At 41.1% G+C, this 27740-nt stretch overlaps 1 protein-coding gene across 3 annotated transcripts in view; it reads right to left on the minus strand.

The window, feature by feature from the left end:
* The window catches only part of Ttn (titin), a 273083-nt gene that overhangs the window by 220770 nt on the left and 24573 nt on the right, over positions 1-27740 (minus strand). For all 3 annotated transcript variants that reach the window (XM_052723591.1, XM_052723590.1, XM_052723592.1), the window contains exons 21-44: positions 27105-27310; positions 26354-26587; positions 25995-26239; positions 24897-25180; positions 24624-24788; positions 24375-24543; positions 22563-24256; positions 22154-22435; positions 21466-21732; positions 21106-21378; positions 20628-20891; positions 20277-20537; positions 18298-18558; positions 17476-17739; positions 17125-17385; positions 16741-17001; positions 16010-16270; positions 15034-15175; positions 14781-14946; positions 12809-13040; positions 11061-11345; positions 10788-10913; positions 5739-5927; positions 112-168 (exon numbers count right to left, since the gene is read on the minus strand). In XM_052723591.1, coding sequence (XP_052579551.1) covers positions 112-168; positions 5739-5927; positions 10788-10913; positions 11061-11345; positions 12809-13040; positions 14781-14946; positions 15034-15175; positions 16010-16270; positions 16741-17001; positions 17125-17385; positions 17476-17739; positions 18298-18558; positions 20277-20537; positions 20628-20891; positions 21106-21378; positions 21466-21732; positions 22154-22435; positions 22563-24256; positions 24375-24543; positions 24624-24788; positions 24897-25180; positions 25995-26239; positions 26354-26587; positions 27105-27310 — 6849 coding nt within the window. The remainder of the gene's footprint in view (positions 1-111; positions 169-5738; positions 5928-10787; positions 10914-11060; positions 11346-12808; positions 13041-14780; positions 14947-15033; positions 15176-16009; positions 16271-16740; positions 17002-17124; positions 17386-17475; positions 17740-18297; positions 18559-20276; positions 20538-20627; positions 20892-21105; positions 21379-21465; positions 21733-22153; positions 22436-22562; positions 24257-24374; positions 24544-24623; positions 24789-24896; positions 25181-25994; positions 26240-26353; positions 26588-27104; positions 27311-27740) is intronic.

Consider the following 27740-nt stretch of genomic DNA (forward strand, 5'->3'; position numbering starts at 1 on the left):
GTACATCTATGCCATCCATATCCTCAATAATACTAAGAGAAATAAAGTAGTCAAGGATTCCACTAATCCTCCAGAATTTCTACTTTAATCTCACATCCATTGTAACAATACCTTTCATCTCCATTTCAATCTGCTGATCAATCCTCTCATGTAAAATGGATTCAGGGGCTAAAATGGAAAAACAACAAGAAATTTTGGTGAGTAACTGTATACAGTTTCTGACTCGATTCATGAGTTATGTGGTAAACACTGCCTTTCTGTTATAAGAAAGAGAAAACGCACCCCACCAAAGCATCCATGCCAAAGGACTCACTGAGCTGATGTATCACAAAGTTGACAGAGGAGGGTCCCAATCCCCCATGCCTTTACATGCACTCAGAAAAGCAACTCAGAAGCTAAGGGAAAATTCCATGTGTAATGTTCTACTGACTACACACTTGCTAAGAGAGGAAACCACATTGATTAGGAACATGCACTGCTTGCTTGCTACTTTTAGTTTAGTTTATTTTTTTTTCAGGATGAAGCATTTTTTTTAAAGTAGTAAACAGTTCCTTGACCTCTCACACTTGAAACTATACAAAGTCAGATTACATGTCAGCCAGTGAGCAAAGACTTCTGAACTCTAAATGGCTTTTATTACACAAGGAGCAGGTACGGCTTTGGGGCACTATGGTCTCTGGGACAGCTTCCAGGACGAGGCTAGCAGCCTGGGACACATGTTCTTCAATTCATGTAGCACTGTGACAGTGGCTCTAAGGGCTCTTTTTCCCCCCTTCATTTCCTTGTGATCTTTGGCATGATATAAATGACAAACCCAATGTTTTCCTCAGTGATTTTTTTTTTAAAAAAAACAAACTTTATTGCTTGGTTTAGTTTGGGAGTCTCTGAGTATTATACTTTCAGTGTCTGAGCAAAGAGTAACTTTTGTAGCTATTCTGCCTCATGATTCTTTTGCTAGTTAAGAATAAAGAGAATAAAGTTAGGGAAAGGCATACATTAGCTGTGTTTGGGAGACCACAACTCATGCTGAATGTCAAGAAGGTGGACTGTCATTATGAGGAGAAGGAAAGCCACACGTTAGGCTCAAAAGTAACACCTGATGTATCTATTTTATTATGCCCTTAAGACCATATTCAAACAGACTAACAAGTCAGTTATATTCCTGTTTGATCTCCGTGTGTAGCCATGTAGCTTATATAAATGTATTAGATCAAAATAAAAGAGGTACATAGAGATACTGGCTTTAGTTAAACAATTAGATGCTTCTGCTCAATCCTTCATTCTTCAAATACCTAAAAGCATCTTACCTTTAATACGTTTATAAGCACAAGAAATGCTGTCTGGGTTTCAAAATGTTCCCTTACTTCAATAACGTTTTAATAACAGAATCAATTGGACCTGAGCACACTGGAATTCCTGGGGCAGAAGTATCCAGGTCAACCCACTCTATGAAGATGACCCTCGGCACTGCACTTTCTAGAAGAGATCTCAAAGATCCATACTTCTCCCACTTCTGTAACACAGCCAACTGCCAACTGCACAATGTGTGAACTGTCACCACTGTGACCTACACAACGCACAGACAGCACCTCTAGACAGTCATTCCGTACAATCACTGTGCTAGCCAAAACACTGCAGTGAAACCAGGAGCTAGGGCTTAAATGTTTCTAATGTTTGTTATGGAGACAGATCCAGGGATTGCCATGGAACAAAATCTCAGATTCAGAGAGGAATCTTCTTTTGATACATGGGACTGCAGATGTATTAAGTGAATCAATGAGACTGATTCTCTGACTGGCAAGAAAGATGGACACAGTTCAGTGCAGAGATAGCTGTACCCAAGACAAAACCTCACTGCCCCTTCATTATCTCTATAGCCACCAACCATTTGGATGAGGATCAGTGAGGAACTTGTGGCTATCCCTTCCCACAACACCCGAGGATGCCTGACCTCTGTCCACAAACCCCTTTCCAGGTTCTTTGCCTATAGGTACATAGCATAAGCTTCAGGCACTTCAAATACGATATTCTCACTCTGTTTGTGCCTAAGAGGCAAGGTTACGAATAAGGGGAAAACCATGCTTCTCCCAGACAAATCTTCCTTTGCTCTTTCAGACACAATAGAGATTCAAACACAATAATAACTAAAACAGGGACATTGCCACGAGAAAATCACTATCATTTCAAGAGAGTGTAAGGATGTAAAAGCAGGACCATTTGTAGAACAATTTATCTACAGACCATTAATTGTAGTCCAAATAGAACCTTATTATTTTCAATATCCAATTTTCTATTTTCATGGCTTCATCTATAAACCTAGAACCCCCAGGCCTGAGAAGAAATAATGATGGCTGCTGCATGGTAAACTGGCTTGTCATTGATGATGATTTGCTGGACTCTTACTATGGAATCAATTAAATTGAAATTCAGCTCAGTGTCAGATACCATGATAATTACCCAAGGAGTGCTTTGCAGCTGCAATATTTTAGCCTTCTCTGGTGTACTTTTAAGGTTTGTCTTTGTTAAGTATTAGAAGAAGAAGGGGCCGGGCGGTGGTGGCGCACGCCTTTAATCCCAGCACTTGGGAGGCAGAGCCAGGCGGATCTCTGTGAGTTCGAGGCCAGCCTGGTCTCCAAAGCGAGTTCCAGGAAAGGCACAAAGCTACACAGAGAAACCCTGTCTCGAAAAACCAAAAAAAAAAAAAAAAAAGTATTAGAAGAAGAAGCACAGAAAAAAAATGACTGGATTTCCTGACCCTAGATTTCAAACTAAATCTGGACCAGAGAGTTAAATTCTCCTCCAAGTTTGGCCAGTGACGCAGTGTACTTGCATCAAGTGCTTATGGGTAAGATGCAAAAGAGACGGTTTAAGGAACATATTCACTGACTTGATTGGGTTGCATAGAAAGTTTCAAAAAGCATTGGAGATGAAATGAAGCAAGACTTACATAGCTAAATGGCAGGTAGCCACCTTCTATGGCTAGCACTGCTGAGGCTGTCTCTCCATAACCATTATGCACAACACAGCTCCCTAGTCCTCGGTCTACTAGTTAAACTCCGTCTATGGCAAGGCACTGATGTTTCCATTCTGTGGGTGCTTCCCTCGGATGCCTCTATCATCACACCTTTGTGAGTCTAGATTTTATCAACAGAAGATTCACTTCTGGAACACAGAGGAACTGAGCAGTGTTGTCACACTTCACAGTGAAGTCCTGAAGGGACAGGAGAGTCTTTGCCGCATTGCCCCACCCCCAACTCTTCAGCAGATGTCTCTGACAACTCAGGACTTTCTGCCCCTTGTGACAGGGGTACAGCACGACACAACCTGTCTCTGGAACAGATGCAGCTGTGATGGGAGAGCTTTGAGGGATGCTCTCAAACATACACTGCATGTTTACGCAATGATCCTTGACATGACTTAGTGTCCTTTTGGAATATTTTGCTCCCCTCCTTTGTGAAAGAGGACTTGTCTGCTGTCTGGGACTCTGTGGACTCTCTTACGTCTTCCCCAGAATTTTGCCTATCTAGAGCTTGTACTGGACAATTCAGCGACAAGAAAAAGAAAAGAATGCCAAGTTTGAAATGTCTCACTTGTCTAGGTCAGTAACATAGAGTGGCATGGAAGACGAAGGAGAAAGGGGCCATTGCCATGGGAACAGCATGCCAAATGCAGTGTGCTCTAGAATGTAGACCCACACAGGAGAACGTTTACTGCCGATGGTCCAGCAATGGGTGGGTACTGAAGGCTTATGCTGACAACAGACAGCATCTGGCTCCTTCCTTCTGTTGTCTTTTCAGCCATGCAGAATGACACAATCCAGTTCTCTCCCCATCCCCACCCACTTTTTTCTTTATCTAGTATAGTTGATACATCATTTATTCTCCATCATATGCTTTAATATATTATTAAGCAGAAAGATCATTTTGATGATGAAATGATGCAGTATCATCTGGGAAAATCAATTCCTCTCCTCCAAAAGAAAGCAGCCAAGCAAAACTGGTGCCCAACAAAAATAGTGGTTTCCTATTGCGTGGAACACATGCTTCAATGAGATTCAAGTGTGTGGGTTAACCCATAGCCGGAGGCTTAGCGAGATGCATTGCGTGTTAGTTGGTTAGTAAACTGTGAACTGATGGAAATATGCGGTAAAACAAGCAACAGGGACTGGCATTAGTAGCAGTGGATGGTAGACAGCAAATCACAGTCCTTGGAGCAAGCGAGAGGGGCTTTACCTTTTGCAGTCACTGTGAGTGTAGCTGCACAAGTGGCTTCCCCAGCACTATTGGCTGCTCTGCAAGAGTATTTCCCAGCATGCTCTGGGTAAGCATCAACTATAAGCATTAAAGCCATGCCTGTGGACTCCTCAAAATGGAAAACTACATCTTTGGATGGTAGAATTGGCTGGTGGTTATGAAACCACTGGATTGCTGGCTTGGGAACACCAGAAACCCTCGCGTGAAATCTGACTGTCTCCCCGCTGTGCACCCTGAGGCTTGGCAGAGGCTGGATGAAGATGGGCTTTTGGCCAAGGGCCTCCTTCTTAAATGAAACTGATGGAGAGGCATGCCATTGGAAGTTTGATGCAACTTCTTCAGATTTGCTAAATCCTGAAAAGAAGCATGCCAGTTTTTAATGCTTTTCCCTGCTTAAATCAAAATTCATTTGGAATTGTCTATTTTAAGTTTACCACAGATTTCAGTGACGAACTAGAATCCAATCCGGTCCTAATGCTTTGTCACCATGGAATCAAAGTCACACAAATTCATGTCCATTTTCCAGATAGACAAGCTGAGACACCAACGGGTTAGAGACTAAAGTGAACCCCATTGCTCATGAAGGCAATAGCGGAAATGCAGCTAGGTTTAGTCATGACTTTTCCCACCCTGTTTGTAAGTCAAACTTTTCTATTTTGTAAACCACTTTAAATTCATTATCAAGACATTGTATAATCATAGTCCTTAAAATTAAAGAAGAAACTAGAAGTCTCCCAAATCCTTATGTATTTCTGTATACATCATCTAGATTACATTCACTGAGAAAACATAGCAGGATTGTGTGTGAAATTCTTTTGTAATTGTTTTTTATTTATTTATTTATTTATTTTGTGTGTGTATGTGTGTGTGTGTCTATGTTGCTGGGGAACAAACTCAAGACCTGGAGCATGCTAGGCAAGTGCCATACCACTGAGCCACACTCCCAGACCATTGTTAGTCTTGTTTTGAATTCAAGTCCTCAGTGACTGAGAAAGTGTTTCTGATTATAGTATAACTAATGAACAGAAACATTCAATCTCCTCAACAGTGGTTCTCTCAGCACTTAGGGGTCCTTTTAGTCTTGGTGAATGTATCTAGCTTGTGGTCAGTTCTGAAGTTATGTACTGTAACGCCTATGAAATCATAGCTGTTTCAATACCACGTGAAGATGATCTGGTCTCTACCCTAGCTCAGTCACAAAGCAAATATACCTACCCATTTTTTCCCAGCATTTTTCTCTACGTTCTGATACATGCTGATCAGGAAGCAGAAAAGTCAGTGGTAACAGTAATACATCACAAAACTTTACGGAGGAAAGCCGGGCAAAATCAAAAGACAAGGGCCCGGAGAGAACTGGTCAATGAGGAGCAGAAACTGTGTGTGATGTGGGAATCACAAGCTAAAGGAGAAGAACGGAAGGGCCAGTGGTTTCCCTGACTAGTAACTGGTACGGGCACTGTGAAATTCTTAAGTGTCATACCCTACCTTCCAGTCGCAGGGTGGCTGTGCTGGACACTTGTCCCACAGCATTGTTAGCAACAAAAGCATATGTTCCTTCGTCCTCTGGATAAGCCTCAGCAATCTCCAGCTGGTAGGTGTCTTCAAACTGGGTCATCCTGAAGAACCGAGATGGCTTGATTTTCTTGTCTTTGCAGTACCAAGACACCTTCAGATCTGCAAAAGAAAACACATTTAAATCCTTAAAAGGAGCGCATGTTTTTACTTACCTGTGAGCATAATCTTGATTAGACTACAGACCATGTTTCATTTTTTAACTTAAGATCTTACACTTTTCTTCTGAATGCACTGCATCTGTATAACTACATGACTCTCATCTTCAGGAAGGAAACATGATTCTAGAAAGATCCAGCTTGTTCTGTTGCTGAACAAGTTGCAATGTTTTGAACTCTAAAAGTTTAGTTTTATTCTTAAAAACCACTTTCTTGAGACAGTCTCATGTTGCCCACACTGGCCTTGAACTTGCTGTGTAGAGGCTTACCTCTGACTTCTAACACTCCTGCCTCTAAGTCCTAAAGCTGGAATTGCAGGCATGGCCATCATTCCTAGTCATTGGTTATATTCTTTTGAGGCATGTTGTATAGCGTGTTCAGTGGCTTGAGAAAGAGTTCATTTGTGAAGCAGGATGAGGGATCTGAGGCATAGGAGAGAGTATGAGGAAAATGTCCACTGCAGCTTGCAGAAGGATAAGGAAACAAGAGGTTGGAGCAGATCAACGTCCCATCAAGTCTAAAATGGACATCCTTACATCACTACGTTTGTTACCAATGGGCCAGTGTCGAAAGGTGTTAGCAAAATAGTTGTATAGAAAATAACTTTTCGAATGGAGAAAGAGGAAAAACTCATGGAATTTAGACATCTCAGACTCATCTGACTCTCCCCATGAGATAATTTGAGCTATCTTAATAAAAGGGAAAAATACAAATCGAGGATGAAATAAAATGTTGCCACATTGTTCTCCTTTAAGGGAATACAGTTAAGTGTCTGGTCAGCACCGAGCCATCTCAGTTTGGAGCACAGCCATGACAGTTTCCTTCTCTTGGTTCTGTTCTGGTAGCTCCATCATTCAGAATTTGGGTGCCACTCTTGATCTGTGAATGATCCCTTCCTTTCCAGTGATAGCAGCTGTGTATGAACTCCCACAGGATCTTTTTTCTAAAGAAACAGACCTTCCTGTTCCCTAGGTTATAAGGTACATTAGAAAATGCTATGTTGGTAGGAGAGTTTGATAGCCTCTGACCTGGACATTTCATCTCTCTGAATCATGGATCTCATCTGTAAAAAAGGATGCTTAAGGATTCATGGACTAAACATGGCATAAAACTGCCATGAGAGTCCAGTGACATATCACACATGAAACGACTCACAAACCACTGAAATAAGAGTCATTACAGCAAAATGTCCGAGGCCAATGGAGATCAGCAGTGTCTTCAGTAACATGTGAAAGGCTAAGGGCACATGGTAGGCAAATGTCTCAAAGAATAGAATAGCTATTCCATGAACTAAACTCTGTGTGTGTGTGTGTGCCAGCATGTGCGTATGTACGTGTGTGTGTGTGTGTATGTGTGCCATCATGTGCGTATGTACATGTGTGTGTGCGTGTGCGTGTGCGTGTGCGAGAGTGTGTGTGTGTGTGCGCGCGCGCGCGCACACACGCGCGCATATTTCATCTCCAGGATGAAGAGCTTGGCACATCTCATTACAAGGTTTTGTGTTTATTTCTACTGACAATTTTGCCAGTGGTGAACTGAATAAAGTACCATGGAAAACACAGGACAGGAACTGCTAACAACCAATGCAGTAAATGGAAAGAAAAAAATAGAACCTCTCTTGGCAGAGCATCTGGTTCATCTGGCTAGCCTGCCCCTGCCTGAACTGCTCATTGGCTGCTTGTGGCTTCTGTGAGGGCTCCCCCACCTCTCATTCCCTCCCACCCACATGTCTGGTTCCTCAACCTCACCCTCTTGCTTCCTGAGTACTTTCTCGGCTACCCTTTCTCCTCCCCCTGGGTCTCCCCGGTGAGGGCCTGATCAGCACCTTCCAAACTTCTCTCCTGCTCTTCTTTTTGCCCAACACAGTATTATTTCTAAAGACACACGGGATCATGTTGCATAGAGGTTAAAAGTCCCTGAGTGACTCCTTGGTTGCAAACAAGATCAACTCTAAAGTCTAGGCACAGAACGGAAAGCTTTGGTGTCTGGTCTTTGGCCTCTTGCCTGTTCCTGACAGCTAAACTTGAACTCTTCAGTGGATTCCAGGCCATCTGATTCGAGGTCCTCTGTGACTTCTAAGAGCTTCCCTCTTGGCCTGTTATGCTGGGCATGCTCTGACCCTACTACCCCTTGTTCAGTGCGCACACCTTCTCCAGCTGTCCCTCTGACAGAGAACATGTAGTTCACGTGACAGCATTTATGACTGTGGGCTCTACACACACGTGTCTCTTCACCTCTTAGAAGGCAACAGCCCTGTCTGGCCACACCCAGCACTTAGTGTCTCCACAGTAGTGGAGCTGTTAAAATAAAATTGAAGATGGTGCTTAAGCAAATAGTGGACATCTTTCATCATTATATTAATAATTCTTTATTATTTAATTTATCTGTCATTGTCTAAGCCTCTAAATGGTTCAAGCTTAATTTCCTGCAGAATAAACTAGTAAGGAGTTAGCAAATGTTTAATTTCCTTTCTACCAGTAGGGGGCACCAGAGACCTTCAGTAGATAATGTTTTCCTGGCCAGACAGCAAGCAGCCCAAGATTGTTCACTCAGGCTTCAGAAAGTATCAAGGCTTCCTTCCTCCCTACTCCGAAAGTTTAGGACAAAAAGTATTTGAAAACTCAGAATCCGCTTCAATCTGTGGAGGGCAAGATGGGCTCTCTTAGGAAGCACGTGTCAGGGTATGCTGTGTGAATATTTTCAGTCTCAGGAATAAGACTTCATTGATTTGGAAGTTTCTGGAAGGTCGCTTCATTTCATGAACTTAATTTAATTTATATCATATCAAAGGCACGTCTGTATGAAGGTACAGAAACACCCACATGTGTATAAGTATTACCACACTTAGGGAGTTAATGACGTCACAAAGCTACAAGGTCCACTCTAACATTCAATTATGCAGAAGTGTTTTTTCTTTATTGATTCTATAGTTTTGTAGAAGACGTAGGATGCATTTTGTAACATTTAAGATAAAACTATACTATGAGCTGTAGACTAAAACCCATTATACACACATTGTTATAATTTTTGCTATTTAGTTAATATGTGGCATGTGTGTGTAAAATATTCCTCTAAAATTCAATGGAGATATATATAGTGTAGCTATAGTATATTCCATTTTAAAATGAAGTTACTGTATTAGAAGAACATTATCAAACTATCTTCCATTTCCTGGTATTCAACATATCTCAAAAACTACACTTCCAAGACCCAAAGTCCATAGAATTTGCCCACATTTTAAATCCAGTGCAAGGCTCTAAGGCTCTGCTAAATGAATGCATTAGCACCAGTCACTCAGGAGCCATGCCTCCAGGTGCTTTACATACATCATACTTTAATTATCCTCATAAACTGAACAGGTCTATTAGGTTTCTTGATTACCATCTCCACCCCAGAGGAGGACGCCAGTAGGTCAGAAGATCTCGTGAAATCCTAACTTGTTTAGGAAAAGAGCTGTGTTGGCAAGGCAGAAATTGAGTTATAAACTAATGGAAGAAGTGTAATAAACAAAACAATAACCACCAAGCCTTGAGATGTCCCCTGTAGGGCTGCCTCACCAAAACCAAGAAAAAGAGGAAGTCATTTTCATCTGGAGTAAAGCAATCCTTCATTCCTTTGATTTATCTTGTGAGTATCCGAGGTCAGGCCCCAATCATATCTTACACTATTTAAGATAGTTTCTTTTCAAAGTCAAGTGAGGGCAATGACTGGTGGCATTTGAGAAGCATGCCCACAATTAAACATGACGCAGATAACTCTGGATGGGGGCAATGGGGTGGACACTGTGTTAGATGCTGCTGCCTTGTTTATCATCTTAAATGGTTGATATTCTCCATTTTACGGCCATTGATTTCATCTGTCAGCAGTTTTTCATTGAGTATCTACTATGGATAAGGTATCCTTTTAGGGCAAGGGTCCCCTTGCTTTTCTGGAATTGCTTCCCTTTTAGGTGGTGCTGTTTTTTTCAGATATCAGGGTCTAGACACTCTTGATATATACATTCTAAGGTGTAATATAACGCTGTTCTCATCATGTTCATAATGGAAAGTGTATACTCATATGGAGGTAATACACTGGATTCACAATTCCAATCTCACCTATGAGTTTAAAGCCTAATCTTTGCTCACTACAGGAATATACTTTCCACACGCATTATCCATAGACTCAACAAAGCCTCACATGGAGATGGTTTCTCTTCAAACCTATGAAAATGCTACTATAAGTTTATAATAATTGTAAGCTTTGCCATAATTTCCCAATTAAGATTTTAAAATGTAGCTACAATCATAAGATACTAGATGTTTTAAAGATGTTTGTGGAAAAATCTTCAAAGATTTTCAGAAAGAACAGTTGTATCACCTTAACCTTTTATAAGAGTACAAAATGTAGTATATATAATTATGATATAATAATAATATATACATATAAAACAATATATACAAAACAGTAGTATGTATAATAATGATATAATTCTTAATTAAACAATTCTAATAAGGGGCTGCAGAGATGGCTCAGAGATTAAGAGCACTTACTGCTCTTCCTGAGGACCTGGGTTTAATTCCCAGCACCCACATGGCAGCTTACAACTGTCTGTAACTCCAGTTCCAGGGGGCCTGGCACCCTCACACAGACATACGTGCAGGCAAAATAAATAATTAAATAATTCTAATATATCTGCTGCTAATTGTCCATTCAGGTTTAAATTACTCATGAGATCTTCATGATGGAGGAGAGGATGAGAACACTGTGCCCATCACCATCCTCTGTAAACACCAGTAACAACACCTTTTTATCAAGCACCTACCTGTCCCTGAAACTCGGCACTGGAAACGCGCTGGCCTCCCCTCCGATGTGACTGTGTCCTGAAGTGGAGTAACAATGGCAGGGGGATAAACTGGCATTTCCTGGTCTGGAGACACAACTTCTGGAACTGAAGAGAGAGACCATAGAATTTGTCACGGTTTTCCACTCACAGCTCTCCCAATGGGGTGCCCACGGATTTCACGGGAGAGTGCCTTTAGAGATGGGTAGCAATCTATTGTTACTACCCTGGGAGAGCTTCGGGCTGGCTTCTTACCTTCCACAGAAAGAGAAGCCGAGGTTGTGGCTACGCCATAGTCGTTCTTGGCTTCACAGGTATAGACAGCCGCATCCTCCGGGAAGGCCTCAATGAGCAAAAGCGTGTACTCTTGCCCATCGTGGAGAAACTTGCACTTGAAGCCTGTGGAAAGCAGCTGCTCCTCCTTATACCAGGAAATCTTGGGCTGTGGTCTGCCTGATATCACAGCACAGAAGCGAGCGGGTTTGCCGGACTGCACAGTGACAGGCTGGAGCTCCTGCAGGACTTGGGGTGGTTCAGGAGCTGGAAGACAATGCCAGGAAACAGCCCGTGAAGGAAGAGAAGGGGAGACAGCGCGCGATTCTCCACTCACTGGTTTCAAGATGGCTATGTGTCTAGAAACAAAACCTCCATGTTGTGATATCTTTACTTGCCTCAGAATATCAGAGTAGTTTTTTTGCACTAAGAGGGATTTTTATAACTTCAGAATAATTAAAAAAAAGTTTCATGAGAGGCGCTGAGAGTGTCGGGCACCTAGCTGTAAAACCATCATTCTGCTTGGTTATTGGTGCACACCCATGGGCAGCCAAAAATCTAGAACAATTCTCACATCCTACCTATTTTTAAACGTCATTTGAGCAAATTCCATGGTGAAGAGGCTTATCACATTCAGGTTTGTTTGCTTTACAAGTATTTATGTATATGTCACAGTCACTCTGTTACATACAGAGGCTGATGGCATAAAGCATTGGCTGGTTGAATACTAGTACATATCAGTAGAGTGCAAATAAATAGATTTTAAAAATTCAGCTTTATGATTATGCTAATTGGTGCATATTCTCAGTGTTGGATGAGGAGGCCACTAACAGGGAGAAAGGCTTATATGAGGCTGGCATCTGGCTCTACTTATTCATTTCTCAGAGCTTCCATCTCTCTGCTACTACTGCAGAGGAAACAAAAGTGGATGTCATGACAACTGCATCTTCCAGGGAAACTGGGGAGTATGGCCAAGGGATCATCTTTATGAACGTTGAGAGAACTCCTAGCACCCTCCCATCTGACTTGGGGAAGTTTTCTCTAAGACAGCCAGAAATGTGGCTTGGAGGCAGGTTCTGTTCTTTTCTATGTGTCTGGGTTAGGATCAGGTCCTGTCAAGCTTTAAATTCAGAGCTAGCATTTTTAATGAGGGAAGCAGAGGTTTACTGACATCCTCCTGAGGACTATTAGGAAGCTCCCGGTAGCATGGGGAGTTCCACTTCCAAAGGCAAAGCACTGATCTTACAGCCTGGGGCAGAGCCTCATGCAGTTCTGCCTGTGCCTCTCTAGGCACCCTGGGGTCTCAAAGGAGATCTTTGGGTTTTCCCAAGCTTTGCACCGAAGGCTGCAAATGTCTCCATTGCTTGTGTAGCAGCATTATTTACACTTAAGCGGTTAGGACAGAGAACTACCACAGCTAAATGCCGTATAGGGAAAGCCATCTGGAGCACATTGTAAGTGACACACAGTGGCTGTTCAGTAGTGTCAATCAAACAAATGAAGTTCCGGACAGCAGGTGCTTCCTGGAAATGACGTCTCAATGGTCCTTTCAACAGCTGCTCTCTCTTTTCCATAAGGCTGATGTGAACACAAATGCAGTTACATCCAGATGAGTGCCATGGGTTCGGTAGAGAATTCTCAGGCACCACCACTGTGTTAGTGGCATAAAAGAGGATTATTCACATCTATTCAGACGAAGCCACAAGACATATTAAAGCCTAACCACATACCATTGACATAGAGAGTCACGGAACTCCTGTTTCTTCCTGCCACGAAGGTGTATTCGCCTGCATCACTATGTCTGGTCTCAGATATAAACATCCGGTGAATTCTTCTCTCCACCACATACTGGTGTCGTTCTTGAACTTGGAAATTGATTTCAATGCCATCTTTATACCAGTGGGCATCAACGTCGTCTTCATTGACCTCAAACTCAACAACAGCACGCTGTTTCTCGATGACCTGTTGACGGAATGACATGAAAAGAAAACTGAAAATGACTCTGATTCTCGCTCACTTAACCTATTTCTAAAGCTATTCCCGTAAAGAGCATGAAAAATTGAGTCATTGTGCCATCATAAGTTGGCTGGTTATAGCATATTTAAATTTTTTCTGCTGATTTTTGGACAAATGGTACCCAAATCTCTTGTGTAGGGGATGAAGCTTATGCCTGGGCTAGTGAGGGGAAGCTGCTCAAGAAGACAATAATTTCATCTTTAAACGTTTGTGCTTTAATAAATCATAACTGAAACGATGACATTTTACATCTGGGGGCTTTGAATTATTTATAGAGGTCTCTGAAGTTACCCTTCAGTCTGATTTCACATCAGGTGAGCTATAATGCTGTGAGCTAGAGAGCAATTACTGTCCTCAGTTTAAAAGTGAGGAAACCAAGGGTCAGAACTAGAAAATGAAGGAAGAGAGGCTCGGCTGGTCATGTGAGTCTTTACTGCAAGTGTCTTTTAACAGAGAACAAGCTCTCTAAAGCATGATTTTTTTTCTGGAAGAGAAAAATGATGGATCTGAACTTGAAATTTCTTACAACATACCCCCTCCATTATGTTGTTTGGAAAGATCAGCACCCATATGGATAAGCACTGCAAACCTAGGAGATGTGGTAGTGGTTTACATGAATATGACCCCCGTAAGCTCATACGTTTGAATGCTTGGTCACCAATTAATGGAACTGTTTGGGAAGGATTAGGGGGTGTGGCCTTGTTGGAGGAGTGGCCTTGTTGGAGGTGGTACGTCACTGGGGTTGGGCTCTGAGGTTTCAAAAGCCTATGCCGGTTCTAGTCTTTTCTCTCTGCCTGCTGCCTGTGGATCAGACTGGAAAGCTTTCAGGTACCATGCCTGTCTGCTTCCCACCATGATGCTCATAACTAATCTTCTAGCAAGCCCCCAATTAAATCTTGTCTTTATAAGAGTTGCCTTGTTCATGGTGTTCCTTAACAGCAATAGAACAGTGACTAAGAAAGATAGCAAACGTGTCTGTTTAACATCCTTGCTATGAATTCAGCACTGCTCACACTGGGATTAATTACTCTTAGACTCATAGCAAGTACTCACAGACACCTGCCTCTCCATCAGGGGAAAAAAAAAACAAGAGAATTTGCCATCTCCTAGAGTTTCTTATTTCTAGCTAATGTGCGAATGTCACAATTTAAATTTTCATTGTTTCTGATTGGAGCTGCATGGTAAGAAGCCATTTATTCAACAGCATAGTGTTTACAGCTGTTTTTAAACTTTATTTTATCTTATGTGTTTGGGTGTTTTGCATGAATGTATGCCTGTGCACCATTTGCACGCCTGGTGCCAGAGGAAGCCCGAAGAGGGCATCAGATTCCCTGGGACTGGAATTACAGATGGTTGTGAGTTGCCATGGGGGTGCTCGGAATCAACTCCAGGTACTCTGGGGAGCAGCCACAGTTCTTAATCACTTAGCCATCTCTGCAACCCACCTACAGCTCCCTTTTTTCCTGCAACTGTTTTAATGAAAGATATCAGCTGAACAATGAAAGGACATACTTGTTGAGTGACAAGAAACAGAGTTAATTGATGGCAGCAGCATAAGGATCTAAGCCAATAGGGATAAGATGATTTCAGTCTTTAAAATACTGTGATGAGACAAGCTGAAAGTCAGAGATTAAAGCCTAAGAGTGGATTGATGACTTGTCAAAAAGTTCAAGAGGCAGACAATACCTGAACCTCCTTTTTAATACTCCGGATGCGGACGTCCCTGCCCTCTACAAGGAGGTTTGCAGTTGACATGTTGCCTCCTGCCACCACCGTGTACTTCCCAGCATCAGACATCCGTGTGGATGGGATCAGAAGGCGGTGGACATATTTCTCCTTCTGAATCTTTATCCTGTGGACGGAAGGAAACGGGAGCTTAATACATGGGATTCAAAAGAAAGCTGGAATAGTTGGAGCACAACCAGGCTAAGTAATTGACCTGTCTGCCATCTGAAGCTCTTGGCCATCTTTCATCCACTGGACAGTAATGTCAGGTTCAGAAACTTCACATTCAAACATGGCTCGTTTCTTCTCCAGAACCTTAATATCCTTAATGTGTTTCCTAAATTCAATATGACGAGCTGGGAAACAGAACATAAAAAAATCAGCACTTGGCGTCTTTATTGATATATAAGTCACATGCTATTCAATGTATACGTTTGTAGAGGAATCTAGCCCACAGATATGGGGCTGGTTCCACCCCAGGATAACTGTGGCCCAACGCAAAATCTATAAACTTACTTAAAACATTTTGAGAATGGTTTGGTACTTATTTTGTAAATTTATCACATTGTTCGAAACGTGAACAAGACACCATCTTGTTACAATGACGTAAATGTCATGTAAAATGAACATATGCATGTTTTCAATTAATTAATACATGGGATGTACCAGCTGAACACTCTGGATTTAGTGTGTGGGTCAAGCCAATGTGGCCCAGAGAAATCAAAAGGGTGGACAATCCTGATTTATTAGAGCATATGATTCAGTATATATATTGGAGTGCATAATTTGATGGCTTCCACTATATATATTGTAGAACCATCACCTTATTTTAAAGCCATTTCATTTTTCCCAGAAAGAACTCATGCATCTCTTAACCATCATATTCACTTCCTATCACCTCTCGCTAGACCAAAGCTAATGAGCTATGTCTCAATAGACTTGTATATTAAAGCCATTTCATACAAATGGATTCATACAGTATGTGTTTCTCTGTGGCTGACTTCTTTCATTTCACATATTTCCAGCATTTACCCATATTACAGCGTGTGTTAATAATTTCTTTTTATTTCAATTACCACCCCAATTGTATGGACATACCACATCCTATTTGTCTAGTCTCTTAATTGCAAGATTAATATTTTACGTGGCATATTGACTTTCTTTTCTTATATTCATTTAGGAAATCATACCTTCAACATAAAGGGTGGCTGTCGATGTGGCTTTTCCAGCCACAAAAGTGTAGTCAGCGGCGTCTCCAAAGTGAACGTTCCTGATGTTCAGTGAGTGTGTGAGTTTCTTGGTTCTCATCTGGCACCTGTCGGTCGACTTGATTTCTACACCGTTCTTTAACCATTTGTAAGAAATGCCTTCATAGTTCACTGTCACCTCAAAAGTTATGGTGTCTTTTTCTTCAGCATTGATGTCTTTCAGCATGGACGTAATCATGATCGCTGCCGAGGAGGATTAAAAAACAAACACATGAGTATGTGCTGTAACTATGGAGCAGGTTATATCAAGTGCAGAATGGGAGTTTCTAATGGTTTCTGTCTGTGTTGATGTGATTATAATTTAGGGGTAGGAGCTTTGACATTGTTCACGTATCAGAGAAGATCAGCTGAGAGAGTGACAGGGACATAGAGTGATAGACACAGAACCCTCTTTCCAGGTAGACGTTTGATGATACTGTAATTAGAAACTTTTATCCGGGTGAAGAGGCTAGCAGAGGCTCATTGTGAGCATACAGTAGGTTTTCTATCAAGAGTGTTTTCAATAAGTTAAATGATTTGGAAACAAAAGTATAGAATATGAAAGAATATGTCTGCTAAATATTCAGATATGTGCATGTGTCCATATACACACTGCCTACCGAGATACGTACATACACACATAGACACACACATATACCCATATATTTACTTACGCGTCACTGTCAGGGTAGCGCTGACTTGGTCGTTGCCACAAACAAATGTGTATTCTGCCGAGTCCTCGGTGCTTGTGTTCATGATGATCAGCTGGTGGAGTTTCCCCTGCACAACTATCTTGAACTTCTCACTCATCTCAATTTCCACACCGTTCTTCAGCCACATGGAAGGAACATTGAAGTGGGACACCTCACACTCAAAAGAGGCAGCTTTGGTTTCAGGAACCTCAATACTTTTCATAGTCTTTGTGATATGTAGTGCTTGGGGGGGAAATCAGAAAGTTGCTCAGTTAGTGTATTTTTAAACACAGATGAAGAAGGGAAACAGTAGCAAATCCACAGGAGTCCCCCGGGGAAATGCCCCAGATGTTGACAAACACTTACTCTCCACAAACAGCTTTGCCTTGCACTCCAGCTGCCCCACCATGGCTGTGTACTCCCCAGCGTCAGATGGGGAGATGTTCTGTAGCATCAGCTTGTGGACCTTCCTCTCGGAGACCAGTCTGTGCTTGTCACTTGGCTTAATCTCCACATTCTTGTGGAACCATTTTACTGGAACTGTGTCATGGGAAACACTGACTTCAAAGGCAACAGTAGCATTTTCCAGAGCAGTCACATCCTTTGGTTTTTTAATGATCTTGACAGCTAATGAGGAAAGTTGGAGAAATTCAGTAATACAGTTAACATGATGGTAACCGCCGGTGGTCTACCAACACAATGTTCGAGTCAACTTACTCTCAACATGCAGCCTGGCGCTGGCTCCGAGCCTTCCCAGTTTGAAGCCATAGACAGATTCATCTACCAGGGTGCAGTTTTTAATCTTCAGGGAATATAGTGTTCCTTTGACTGAGATCTCATACTTGTCATTGGAATCCAGGACGACTCCATTTTTGATCCACTGGACACCTTTGACATCTGGGTGTGTAAGTTCAACAGAGAAGATGGCGTCCTGTGTCTCTGTCACTGTGAGGTTCTTCAGAGTCTTCTTAATTTTGACAGCTTAAGAAGAGTGAAGAGTTGGCTTAGAAAATATCAATGATAGCCAGTAAACAAAAGAAGTTCTGAATCTGATCACCACCAGTCAATGTGCAAAAGAATGGTTAGCTGACATTTTATAATTCTGTAGTCTGTCATTTTAAAAGACACTTGGCAAGTACTTAAGAAAATCGGAGATCCAGTTGGAAATGTGATCATTGTGCAGTGATTGCATTGTACTTCAGTGATATGAAGTTTTCATATCTTATACTAATAGCTTAATAGACTGATTGGAGAAGGGTGCGAGAGGGATGAGGTAGCAGAGTGTCTGATGCAGCTGTTTCATAGCCCCTAAGCAACACTTTCATATCACACACACACACACACACACACACACACACACACACAACAAAACAAAAAAAAACGTGATGAAAATTTGCACACTCTCCTACAGGATTCACAAGAAAAAGTTGATAAAATAATGATGTTATAAAGTGAAAATGTGTGTGACCTTAACAGGCCATTCAGTTTGCTTTCCGGAGCAGGATTTGGGGACCAGAAGGCTGTCCTCCCATGACTCACCTTCTACTTTGAGCTTGGCAGATGTTTTGGAAGTGGCCACCTTGTAGGTGTATTCTCCAACGTCATCTAACTTGGCAGCCGCAATGACAAGTCTCCTTTTGTGACCGTCAGATTCACTTCTAAAGTTGTTGCTCAGAGCCAAGGGCTTCCCGTCCTTCAACCACTCCCCCTCAGACTCAGGGTTGGCAACTTCACATTCAAACACAGCTTCCTGGGATTCAGCTACAGTCTGGTCTGTGAGTGGCTTGGAGATGGCTCCCCCTTCAGAACAAGAGTAGACTACACGTGAGTCCTTTAAAATACTCACAGGCTAAAGAAATTACACAATTAAACATCAAATATCAAATTTTAAAAACACAATTTTAAACCTAAAAAGGTACTAGAAAGTACTATAGAAATCCCTTATTCTAAGTATATATGATTAAAAACCAGAAAATATATTGTGCAAAGAAAAAAAAACAGTTTAATAAAGAATTCTGAAATCTGTAACATAACATATATGTATGCCACATAAATAGATTTCAACTCAGTTCCTTGTTTTTGAAAGCATGCTATTTGGTCCTTTAAGAATTATTTTCTTAGTATACGTTTTATATTCAGGAAAAATTTGTTGAACAAAATGTCAAAGTCAATAGTGTGTTTACTGTTCACTTATTTTAGACAACGCTTTACTCTGTAACACAGTTTGGCCCAAATAACTCATGGGAATCCTTCTGCCTCAGTCTTCTATGGGCTGGGATTATAAGCATTAAACATCATGCCCAGCTTTCATTTTTTTTTTTAAGAAACACTGTGTTTCTCACATACCCCCAATCCCTGAGTTGAAGTGTCATCTCCTCTCCAATGTTTTCTACACCCTATCGCCACTGGAAGCAATAGCAATTGCTTTAACTACGTAGCTGCTTAGATACCTGTCTTCCTCTAAATCCTGAATTCAAGGAAAGACATACATCCATCTCACTTTTGTGTTTTGAGTTCCTAATAATATCTTGCCTATGGCAGGTGCTTTTAAAATACCAAGTGAAATTATATAGGGGCTTAAAGCCTTTTGTTCTTATACACTTAAAATTATATTTAAAATAATCTTGTAAACATAAAGGACCTGAGATTTTAGTTTATAGATCTTTTATGGCCAACTCACAAAGGAAATACATCATAAAGTATAGATCATGAGACTTTCACATCATTTAGGATGCACTTCTACCATCTGAACTGCTTACGTACCAGAAGAGTCTGACCTGAGCAGAGCACCTCAATTCCTCAATACTCAAACCGTAAATGGACCAAAACTTTTAACGACTTCTACTTCTATGAGGACAAGTAGACTATAACTATCATTCTTCATTATAAAGCTAAGGATGTATGCTAAATGGGAAAGGCTGTGTTTCCCCTTCACGTCATAAGAGATGCACAGATGAGTTCAATTGTATTTGTAATAGAAAATATTCATTGGATCCACAAGAATGAAGAGGGAAATGTTTGAAGGGTAAGGAATGCTTAAAAAATGAATATTTAAGCAAAATCAAAATGAAGCTAAGTTTAGCAAACATTTATTTGTCATCTATCTCTAGGAATACACAGAGAAGAGAAAGAAGCAATTAATTCTATGTTCAAGGGCCATATGCTCTGGTGTGGGGAAAGGAAACAGGGAATAAGTCACGTGTATAATAAGGACCATGAAAGAAGTGGAGAAAAGGGTCTGGGACTAGAGAAAGAAGTAGAGAGGTTAAAGGAAGCTTCATGGAGGAGATGGCACCTGAGAGTGATCTACAAATGGCATCTGAGGTAGGGCTGGGCAAACACTCACAATCTAGACTGAAGAGTCAGAGGTAAGGGTATTATTAGCCTTGAGATCAGTGTAATAAGAGGCCTGTCAGGGGGAAGCAGGTGAGAGTTTGAGGAAAAATGAGAAATAATGTCTTTATAATTACAATAGTTGCTCCCCAGAAGAACTTAGATTGAATGATCAACATACACACCTGCCACGGTAAGCTTTCCAGATGTTGTATTTTCTCCAGCATAAAATGCATATTCTCCTTCATCATCTTTCATCATATTCAAGACTGTCAGTTTGTATATTTTCCCATGGGCTTCAATTTTATATTTAGAGCTGGGCTTAATTTCCTTGCCCTTAAAATTCCATAAGACATCAATTCCTGAGTGGGACAGCTCAACCTCCAAGACCACATTTTGAGTTTCTGTGCATGTCAGGTCACGGAGACCTCTGATGATTTTAATTTCTAGGAAAAAAGGAAATATTGGTTGGTCATTTTTAGAGTGAGAATGTAGACTGCTTAAGATAATGACTAGTTACATGGAGAGATCCTTACTCTCTACAGAGAGATTACAGCTGGTTTCGACTCTGCCAACCATCAGTTTATACGGTCCTTCATCAGAAGCATGAGTTCGGTTAATCACAAGTCTCTGTTTGGTGCCTTTGACAATGGATTGTACACGGTCATCAGGCTTGATTTGTTCATCATCAAGGTACCATTTAACAGAAGTTACATCAGGGACTGAGACCTTGCATTCAAGTACAGCCTTGGTACCTTCAATCACATTGACATCTTTTAGGGGTGTTATCACATCAACACCTACAAAGGAAGACAAACCAAGAATTGTATGAATGTAAGTTTTGTTGAAAATGTCTGCACATTCAAGGTCTTTAGCTCAATGTCAATTTGAACATAAAACTAGATCTGGGTTTATAGCTCAGCATAGAGACTTGCTTTGTATGTGAAGCACAAGGGTTTGATTCCCATCATCACAATTTTTTTAAAGGAGAATAATTAACATAAAACCACTCACTATAGACAGAGACATGCCCACTGGTAGAGAGTCCGAGGGAAGGAATAGTGAAGGAGTAATTCCCAGCATCCTCTTTGGTCATGTCTTCAATGAGCAGCATGTGGGATTGTTTGTCTATCACAATGTGAACCCTGTCACTGTGCTGTACTTCTTGGCCATCTCTCATCCAGATGCCTTCCACATTTTCTAGGGAGACTTTGACTTCAAGCTGAACAATGTCACCCTCGCAGACCTTTTGGTCACTAAGTCCTTGGAGAATAGCAATAGGCCGGGCTGTGAAAGATGGGGAGAAAAGAATGTCATGGTTTTATCATTAACCCTACTGATGCACACTGCAGTGTCAGGGATGGGAGCACTCACGTTTCATCTTCAGTCTACAGGTTGTCTTCTTCCCATCCACAACGAAGCTGTACTCTCCCTGGTCCTCTTTGGTGACATCCTTGACTGTGAGGTTCTGGCGCCCACGGCGGGATGTAATTGAGTATTTGCCATTGGACTTGAGCTCCACATCATTGTGATACCATTTGCCTTCTATGTTTTCTGGGGATATAATACACTCCAACTCTCCAGAGTATGACTCTGGGACTTCTACATCCTGAAGTTCTTTCAGGAACTCAACAACTGCACCTGAAGAATAAGATGAAGGTGAATGAATGTCTTGGGAGAGTTATGGAACTAGAGTATGGATACAAATGCTACCTTATATACCTATTATTTTCTTCCTATACTTTCAAGAATTGTCTTCCGCATCTTCCTGCTAGTGGATGGGAAAATGTTTACTACAAATCATTTATTTTAATTTTTTAATTATTTTGAAAGCAGGGAGATATATTTCAACTAAGACATTTTAAAGTGAGGCAAGAAAATAATACTGCTTTCAAAAAATCCATATTGTCAATCTTTCTAAGTAACTATAAATTGATGACACTTAATATAAAGTTTGCATCTAATTTGCTGAAATTATTTTTATGAAAGGAAAAATGTCTAGCTCACTTTATAACAGAATAAAAATGACTCCAGTAAACAATATAGCCATTATTTCTTTTACCTTCCACAATAAGTTTCGCGGTTGTTTTGATATTTTCATCTTCCACAAGTACACAGCTGTAGTCTTCAGCATCAGATGTGTCAATGGTCAGCACAGACAGGAAGTGAACCTTTCTGTCAGAGTGCATCCTATACTTATCTCCTGCATGAACTTCGATACCATCTTTATACCATTTTACTTTGACAAATGGTTCTGAAGTTTCACATTCAAATGTTGCCATGGTGTCCTTTTCCTTAGCAACAACATCTTGCAATTCTTGTGTGAAAGTGATCAATTGCTTGGCTACAAAGGGGAAAAGAAAATTAAACTCACACTTTGAATAATGGGAAAAGAAAAACATTTAAATATGTCACGGGTTATTCATGGGCATAGAGAGAGAGCACTATTAAATGGAACATTTTCAGATTACCTTGGACAAGTAAGAATGCATGACTTGAAGTCTCGCCAGCTATGTTGACGGCCTTTACCATGATGCTGGCAGAGTCTTCTGCGGTCACATCCCTTATGACCAGTTCACAGACATTGTCTTCTGGCCAGTACCAGTAGATTCGGTCAGACCGCTCGATTTTTACACCATTTTTGTACCATTCACATTCAGGGTCTGGTTTTCCCACAACTCTGACTCTAAAGTGGGCATCAGATCCTTGGCCAACTGTCTGGCTTTGGATTCGTTCGAAGATTTTGGGTGCCTCCATACTAGGGCTAAGTTCAATCCTCTCCGGTTTGAAAGTTGGAATAGTGACTTTCCCTTCTTCCGCGAGGGCTTTCTTCTCCTCTTCAGTTAACTCTTTGGTCCAGTGCAGCAGCTCATCTTTTGTTTTCTTGAGGAGTTCTTCATAAGATTCATCCTTCTTCCGAGATTTAAGCTCCACGGCTGTGATAGCCTCGTAGTACCCCTCCTCTGTCCTGCGCTTGAATTTACTGCGCAGCTCTTCAGACTCCTCGGACACCTTTTCGTGGGTAATTCTTTCAGCCCTCTTCAGTTTCACCACTTCCTTGGCCTCACTGGTGTCAACGGGTCTGTCTACCTTCTGTACTTCAAACTGGAGTTTTCCTGGTTCGTGTACATGAAACTCAGGCTTCGGCTCAGGAGCTCGCCTGAGCACAGATCTGAAATCCTCCCTCTGTTGGATTTCAAGTTTTACTTTATGCTCTGTCACGCCTTCAGGATTTTCTGCAGTGATCTTGACTTCACCTGTATCATAGGATTTGCAGTCCACGATATCTAGATAATGAATGCCATCATAGCGAACTCTGAACCTTTTGCTTTTCCGGATGAGCTGTCCATTGAGGTACCAGTTGACCTTGGGCTGAGGGTAGCCTGTTACTCGGCAGCGGAATCGGGCTGTCTCCCCTTCGAGCACTCTCACTGGCTCTGGGAACAAGACAATGTCTGGCTTTTGCTTTTCTTTTTGGTCTGTTGTTACACCTGAGGGTGCACCTTCGTGAGCCATCCTCTCGAGCTCCTCGATTCTCTGTAAGCCTTTCCTCCCCTCAGGTAACTGAGATTCTTCCACTAGACTCTTCTCGTCTTTTACAATAAGAGTAGCAGATGTGTGATCGGTCCCGTATTTGTTAGTGGCTCTGCACGTGATGACGCCGCTGTCTCTAGAATATGCAGCTCCGTAATCAAGGCTGCAGTATCCGAACTCATTGATCATTCGGAGCCTGTTGGCTGCTTCCAGGGGCTTCCCATCATGGAGCCACTCCACTACCATTGTCGGGTCTCCAATTGGTGTGAGTCTGCATTCGAAGTGGGCAGGTCCAAAGCGCTTCAGCCTGAGGGAAGTGAGTTTCTTCTTGAAGAACGGTTTCTGCTGTTTCTCCTTGTCATAGAGATCCCCCTCTTCCCACTGCTCTTGACCGTATCGCAAATGGAGAGGCTCCAGTTCCGGGGCAGCGATCTCCTTTGCTCTGTATGTCCCTCGCAGGATGATCAGTTTTCTCTCTGGTTCAGGTTCAGCAAACTCAACTTCGACATTGACTTTGCACCTTGTGGTGTCCCGGCCTGCCTTATTAATAGCAGTGGCTGTATACCAGGCAGAATCTTGGCCGACAGTGGAATCAATCTTAAGGGAGGCTTCTCCTTTGATTCCTTCAATCCTGTTTAAAAACATGAAAACAAAAATCATCAATATAGTGGTAGTCAGAAACACACTTCTGCATGTTTGACTATTGGACTTGTACAAGGAGTTTAATTTAACTATCCTTTCAAACATACCTGATCCTTGGGTATTTATGAGGCACAATGATGTCACTGTTTTTCAGCCACACAATGTCGGGGTTGGGGTTCCCTGTAGCTCTGACTTTCATTTCAAGCCGGGAACCTTCCTTTATGTTGACATTTTTCAGTTTTTCTACAAAGGCTGGTTTTATCTGGTGTTCCACAGCTGAAAGAAAAAGGTTATGATTGTTTATGACCCAAATGGTGAAATAGTTTGTTTTCATCTTAATAAAACTCTTGTTTTACCTTCCACAGTTAAAGTCACAGATATTGTAGATTTTCCTGCTCTGTTTTGGGCAACCACAGTCCATTCACCAGAGTCACTGGGTGACGCAGGGACAATAATCAGTGACTGAGTTCCATCTTCTTTAATGACAACTTTATGTGTATAATCATTGACAATTTGCTGTCCTGTTAAAAAAATAAGCAAAAACAAAATAGTTTTTTTTCATTGTTGGATATTCACATACGTTTGTTTCTGTGTTCGGTGACTCATTAGTGAAAGTGTACTGTGCTTACCATTGTGAAACCAGAATGTCTCTGGCATGGGTCTCCCCACAACCTTTAAGTCAAATCTGGCAGTCTGTCCTTCTAAACATTTGAAAGAAGCAGGTTTTAACACAAAGACTGGCTTATACAGTCTCTCCAGCTGTGATTCATCTGTTTCCTCCAGCCTGCGTCCAGGGGACATCCGCGCAGGTGACATCCGTGCAGGGGACATCCGTGCGGGGGACATCCGTGCAGGGGACATTGCAGGGGACATGCGTATAGGTGACCTGCTCACTGAACGTGGAGACACAGACCTGGAGAATGAGGGTAACCATTATTTCATGAAGCATACAGAAAGCACAGAAGAAAATCTGTCTTAACTGTTGATGTTATTTTGGAATTTACTTCTGAATGTTTTAGAACTTACCTCAAACCCACTGAACTCCAAAGAAGAACATACTATTATTGTTCTTAAGGTTGTGTTTTGCTTATATTAAACCCTGGTCACTCAACACACCCAGGTACCCAGACTCAAAATCTTAGGCAGCCTATATTACCATCCTCTAAATTAGTCATTATATTTTCTTGGTCCAATTACTAAACTATGTTAATAATTGTTCACTTGTTAATAACCCAATAAATAAATGTAGGGTAAAAGAAAATGTATTTTTTAATCTAAGAGGAAGAAAAACAGAAATTAGATTTACTAACAAAACAATGCCAAATCCTACATTAATTTTTGTATTCAGACTAGCTTGCATTTATAATGTGACTATCAGGCTGGATGAACTAAATTGATTTTCACAGCCTCTTGCAATCTCAGTGTTCCCATTTCCAAAATAGCAGTAACACCCACTCCATTGTAGGGTTGCTATATAAATCCAGGGTATCATTCATTAAGACCACATGTTAAATAAACAGGCACTATTGTTATCTTAGATATAGAGGAAAATAGTTTGCTGTACTGATGAAAATTCTTCGTCCTTCAAAGAGCAATTGCCAGCATCACCAGTGGTTGACTTCTGTACTATTTCAGTCCTTATTTTTCATATGGTAGTAATTTGCAACTGGAATGTTTGGTGTTTTAAAACAAATTGAACACCACTCAATTCCAAGTAGAAGTCTTACCTGATTCTGCTCACTGCTTCTGGTGTGGGCATGTAAGTTGGAGCACTGAATGGAGCAGCTGGCTCCACATACAACTTCCCTGAGCAAATTGCATTTCCTTTAATGTTGCTGGCAAAGGCGGTATAGATACCCTCGTCTTCTGGAAGGACAACAGGGATGCGCAGGCTGGCTCTGCCGTCCTGTAGGAAGTCCATTTGGTATCTCTCCCCATGTCTGATGCGCTTGCCATCTTTATACCAGGCAATCTGCGGAGAACGTCATGTGTGTGTGAATCATTTAGGATTAAACACACGTGGTATAACTTATTTGTGTCTTTACCACAGTGTGGAGGCACATTTCCACACATATTTTTATTTTACCTTGGGTAATGGATATCCAGACATCTTGCAATGAAAAGTGACACTCATCCCCTCAAGAATTCTATAATTTTTTATTCTTATATCAAATCCTGATTCGATAGCTTCAGATTCAGAAATGTCAACTGCCATCTTTTCTTCGCCATCTTCCTCAAGAAGCTCTTCCAACGTAGTCTTTATTATTCTATATTCAATTTCTTTGATAAGCCTCTCTTCAAAGGAAGAAATATGGAATTCCTATATAGTAAAAAGATGATAACTTGTTAAAAAGTTACATCCTCACAGATAGAAGTCCTTTAAGGACTTTAACACTATATTAGTTTCAGTGTTGAAGACTTAATGACATTTTTAACTGTGAGAAGAATCTAGATGGTTTCTACATTTGGTTTAATTTTAATTACACAGAAGGAGTCTTTGTCAGTAAATGCATGTTATGTAAATTGTAATCCCAGAGTATGGGTTATTTGTGGGTGTTTGTCACAGAGATGGAGAGAGAGTGGTATTATGGACTTGGTTATTTTAATACTTGTCCTTTTTTGAATATACAACCCTTATTTCTAAAGTCATATTTTTTCACATTTTATATTCCCATTTCTCAAATTTCAAGTGCAATATACCATGAAAATCAAAGAAACATGTTAGCAGTGAATGTGACCTACAAATGGTTGAAGATGAATATATCAAAAAATGAGGAATTGTGGGAGAAAAATGTGATTTATGAACTGGTTTAGTTAGCTGTTATTGTTATACTTACTTGGTCTTCTACAAAAGTTCTGACCATCACAGTGTCTTTGGCCATTTTCTTCCTAATTAAGGCCTGTTCCTTCTCATATTCTTTTTCATATTCAGAATATGCAAATCCAGGCGCTATTTCCCCCACTTTGGGTTCTTGAATAAATGTACTCATGTGTGTCTGGTAAAGCGTTTCCTGCTGGGACTTCACCAGTGCCTCAAAATCAGCTGAGAGACAAGACCACAAGTCAATTTTTGGTGCTCTTATCAAAAAGCATCCATACCACTACTCGATCAGGCAAACTGTGTCTAGGATAAATTAACCAAAGCCAGGTTTTCCAAATTTTTATCATCAAAAATGGTTCCATAAAGATTTATTAGGTCTTATCTCAAAACCAAATGCACATTAACAAGTAAAACTATTGTATACAGAATTTGATAGCAGCAGCCTGTCCTTTGGGATTCCCCCAGAGGTCTTCCTCATTTGCTCTGAGGCTATTAACAATTCATTTGCCTGCTGGAGTTTTCTGTGCTTCAACTGCTAAATAAGGATAAGAAGGTAACTTCCTTTAAGGGGTCTGGAGCAGATCAAGGGAAACAGAATATGGGATGGTCTTCCACAAATAGGAAAACCCACCGGAGACTAATGGTGACTCAG

Source organism: Peromyscus californicus, unplaced genomic scaffold (assembly GCF_007827085.1).
Source record: "Peromyscus californicus insignis strain IS unplaced genomic scaffold, ASM782708v3 Scaffold_7__1_contigs__length_154581171, whole genome shotgun sequence".
NCBI lineage: Eukaryota > Metazoa > Chordata > Mammalia > Rodentia > Cricetidae > Peromyscus > Peromyscus californicus.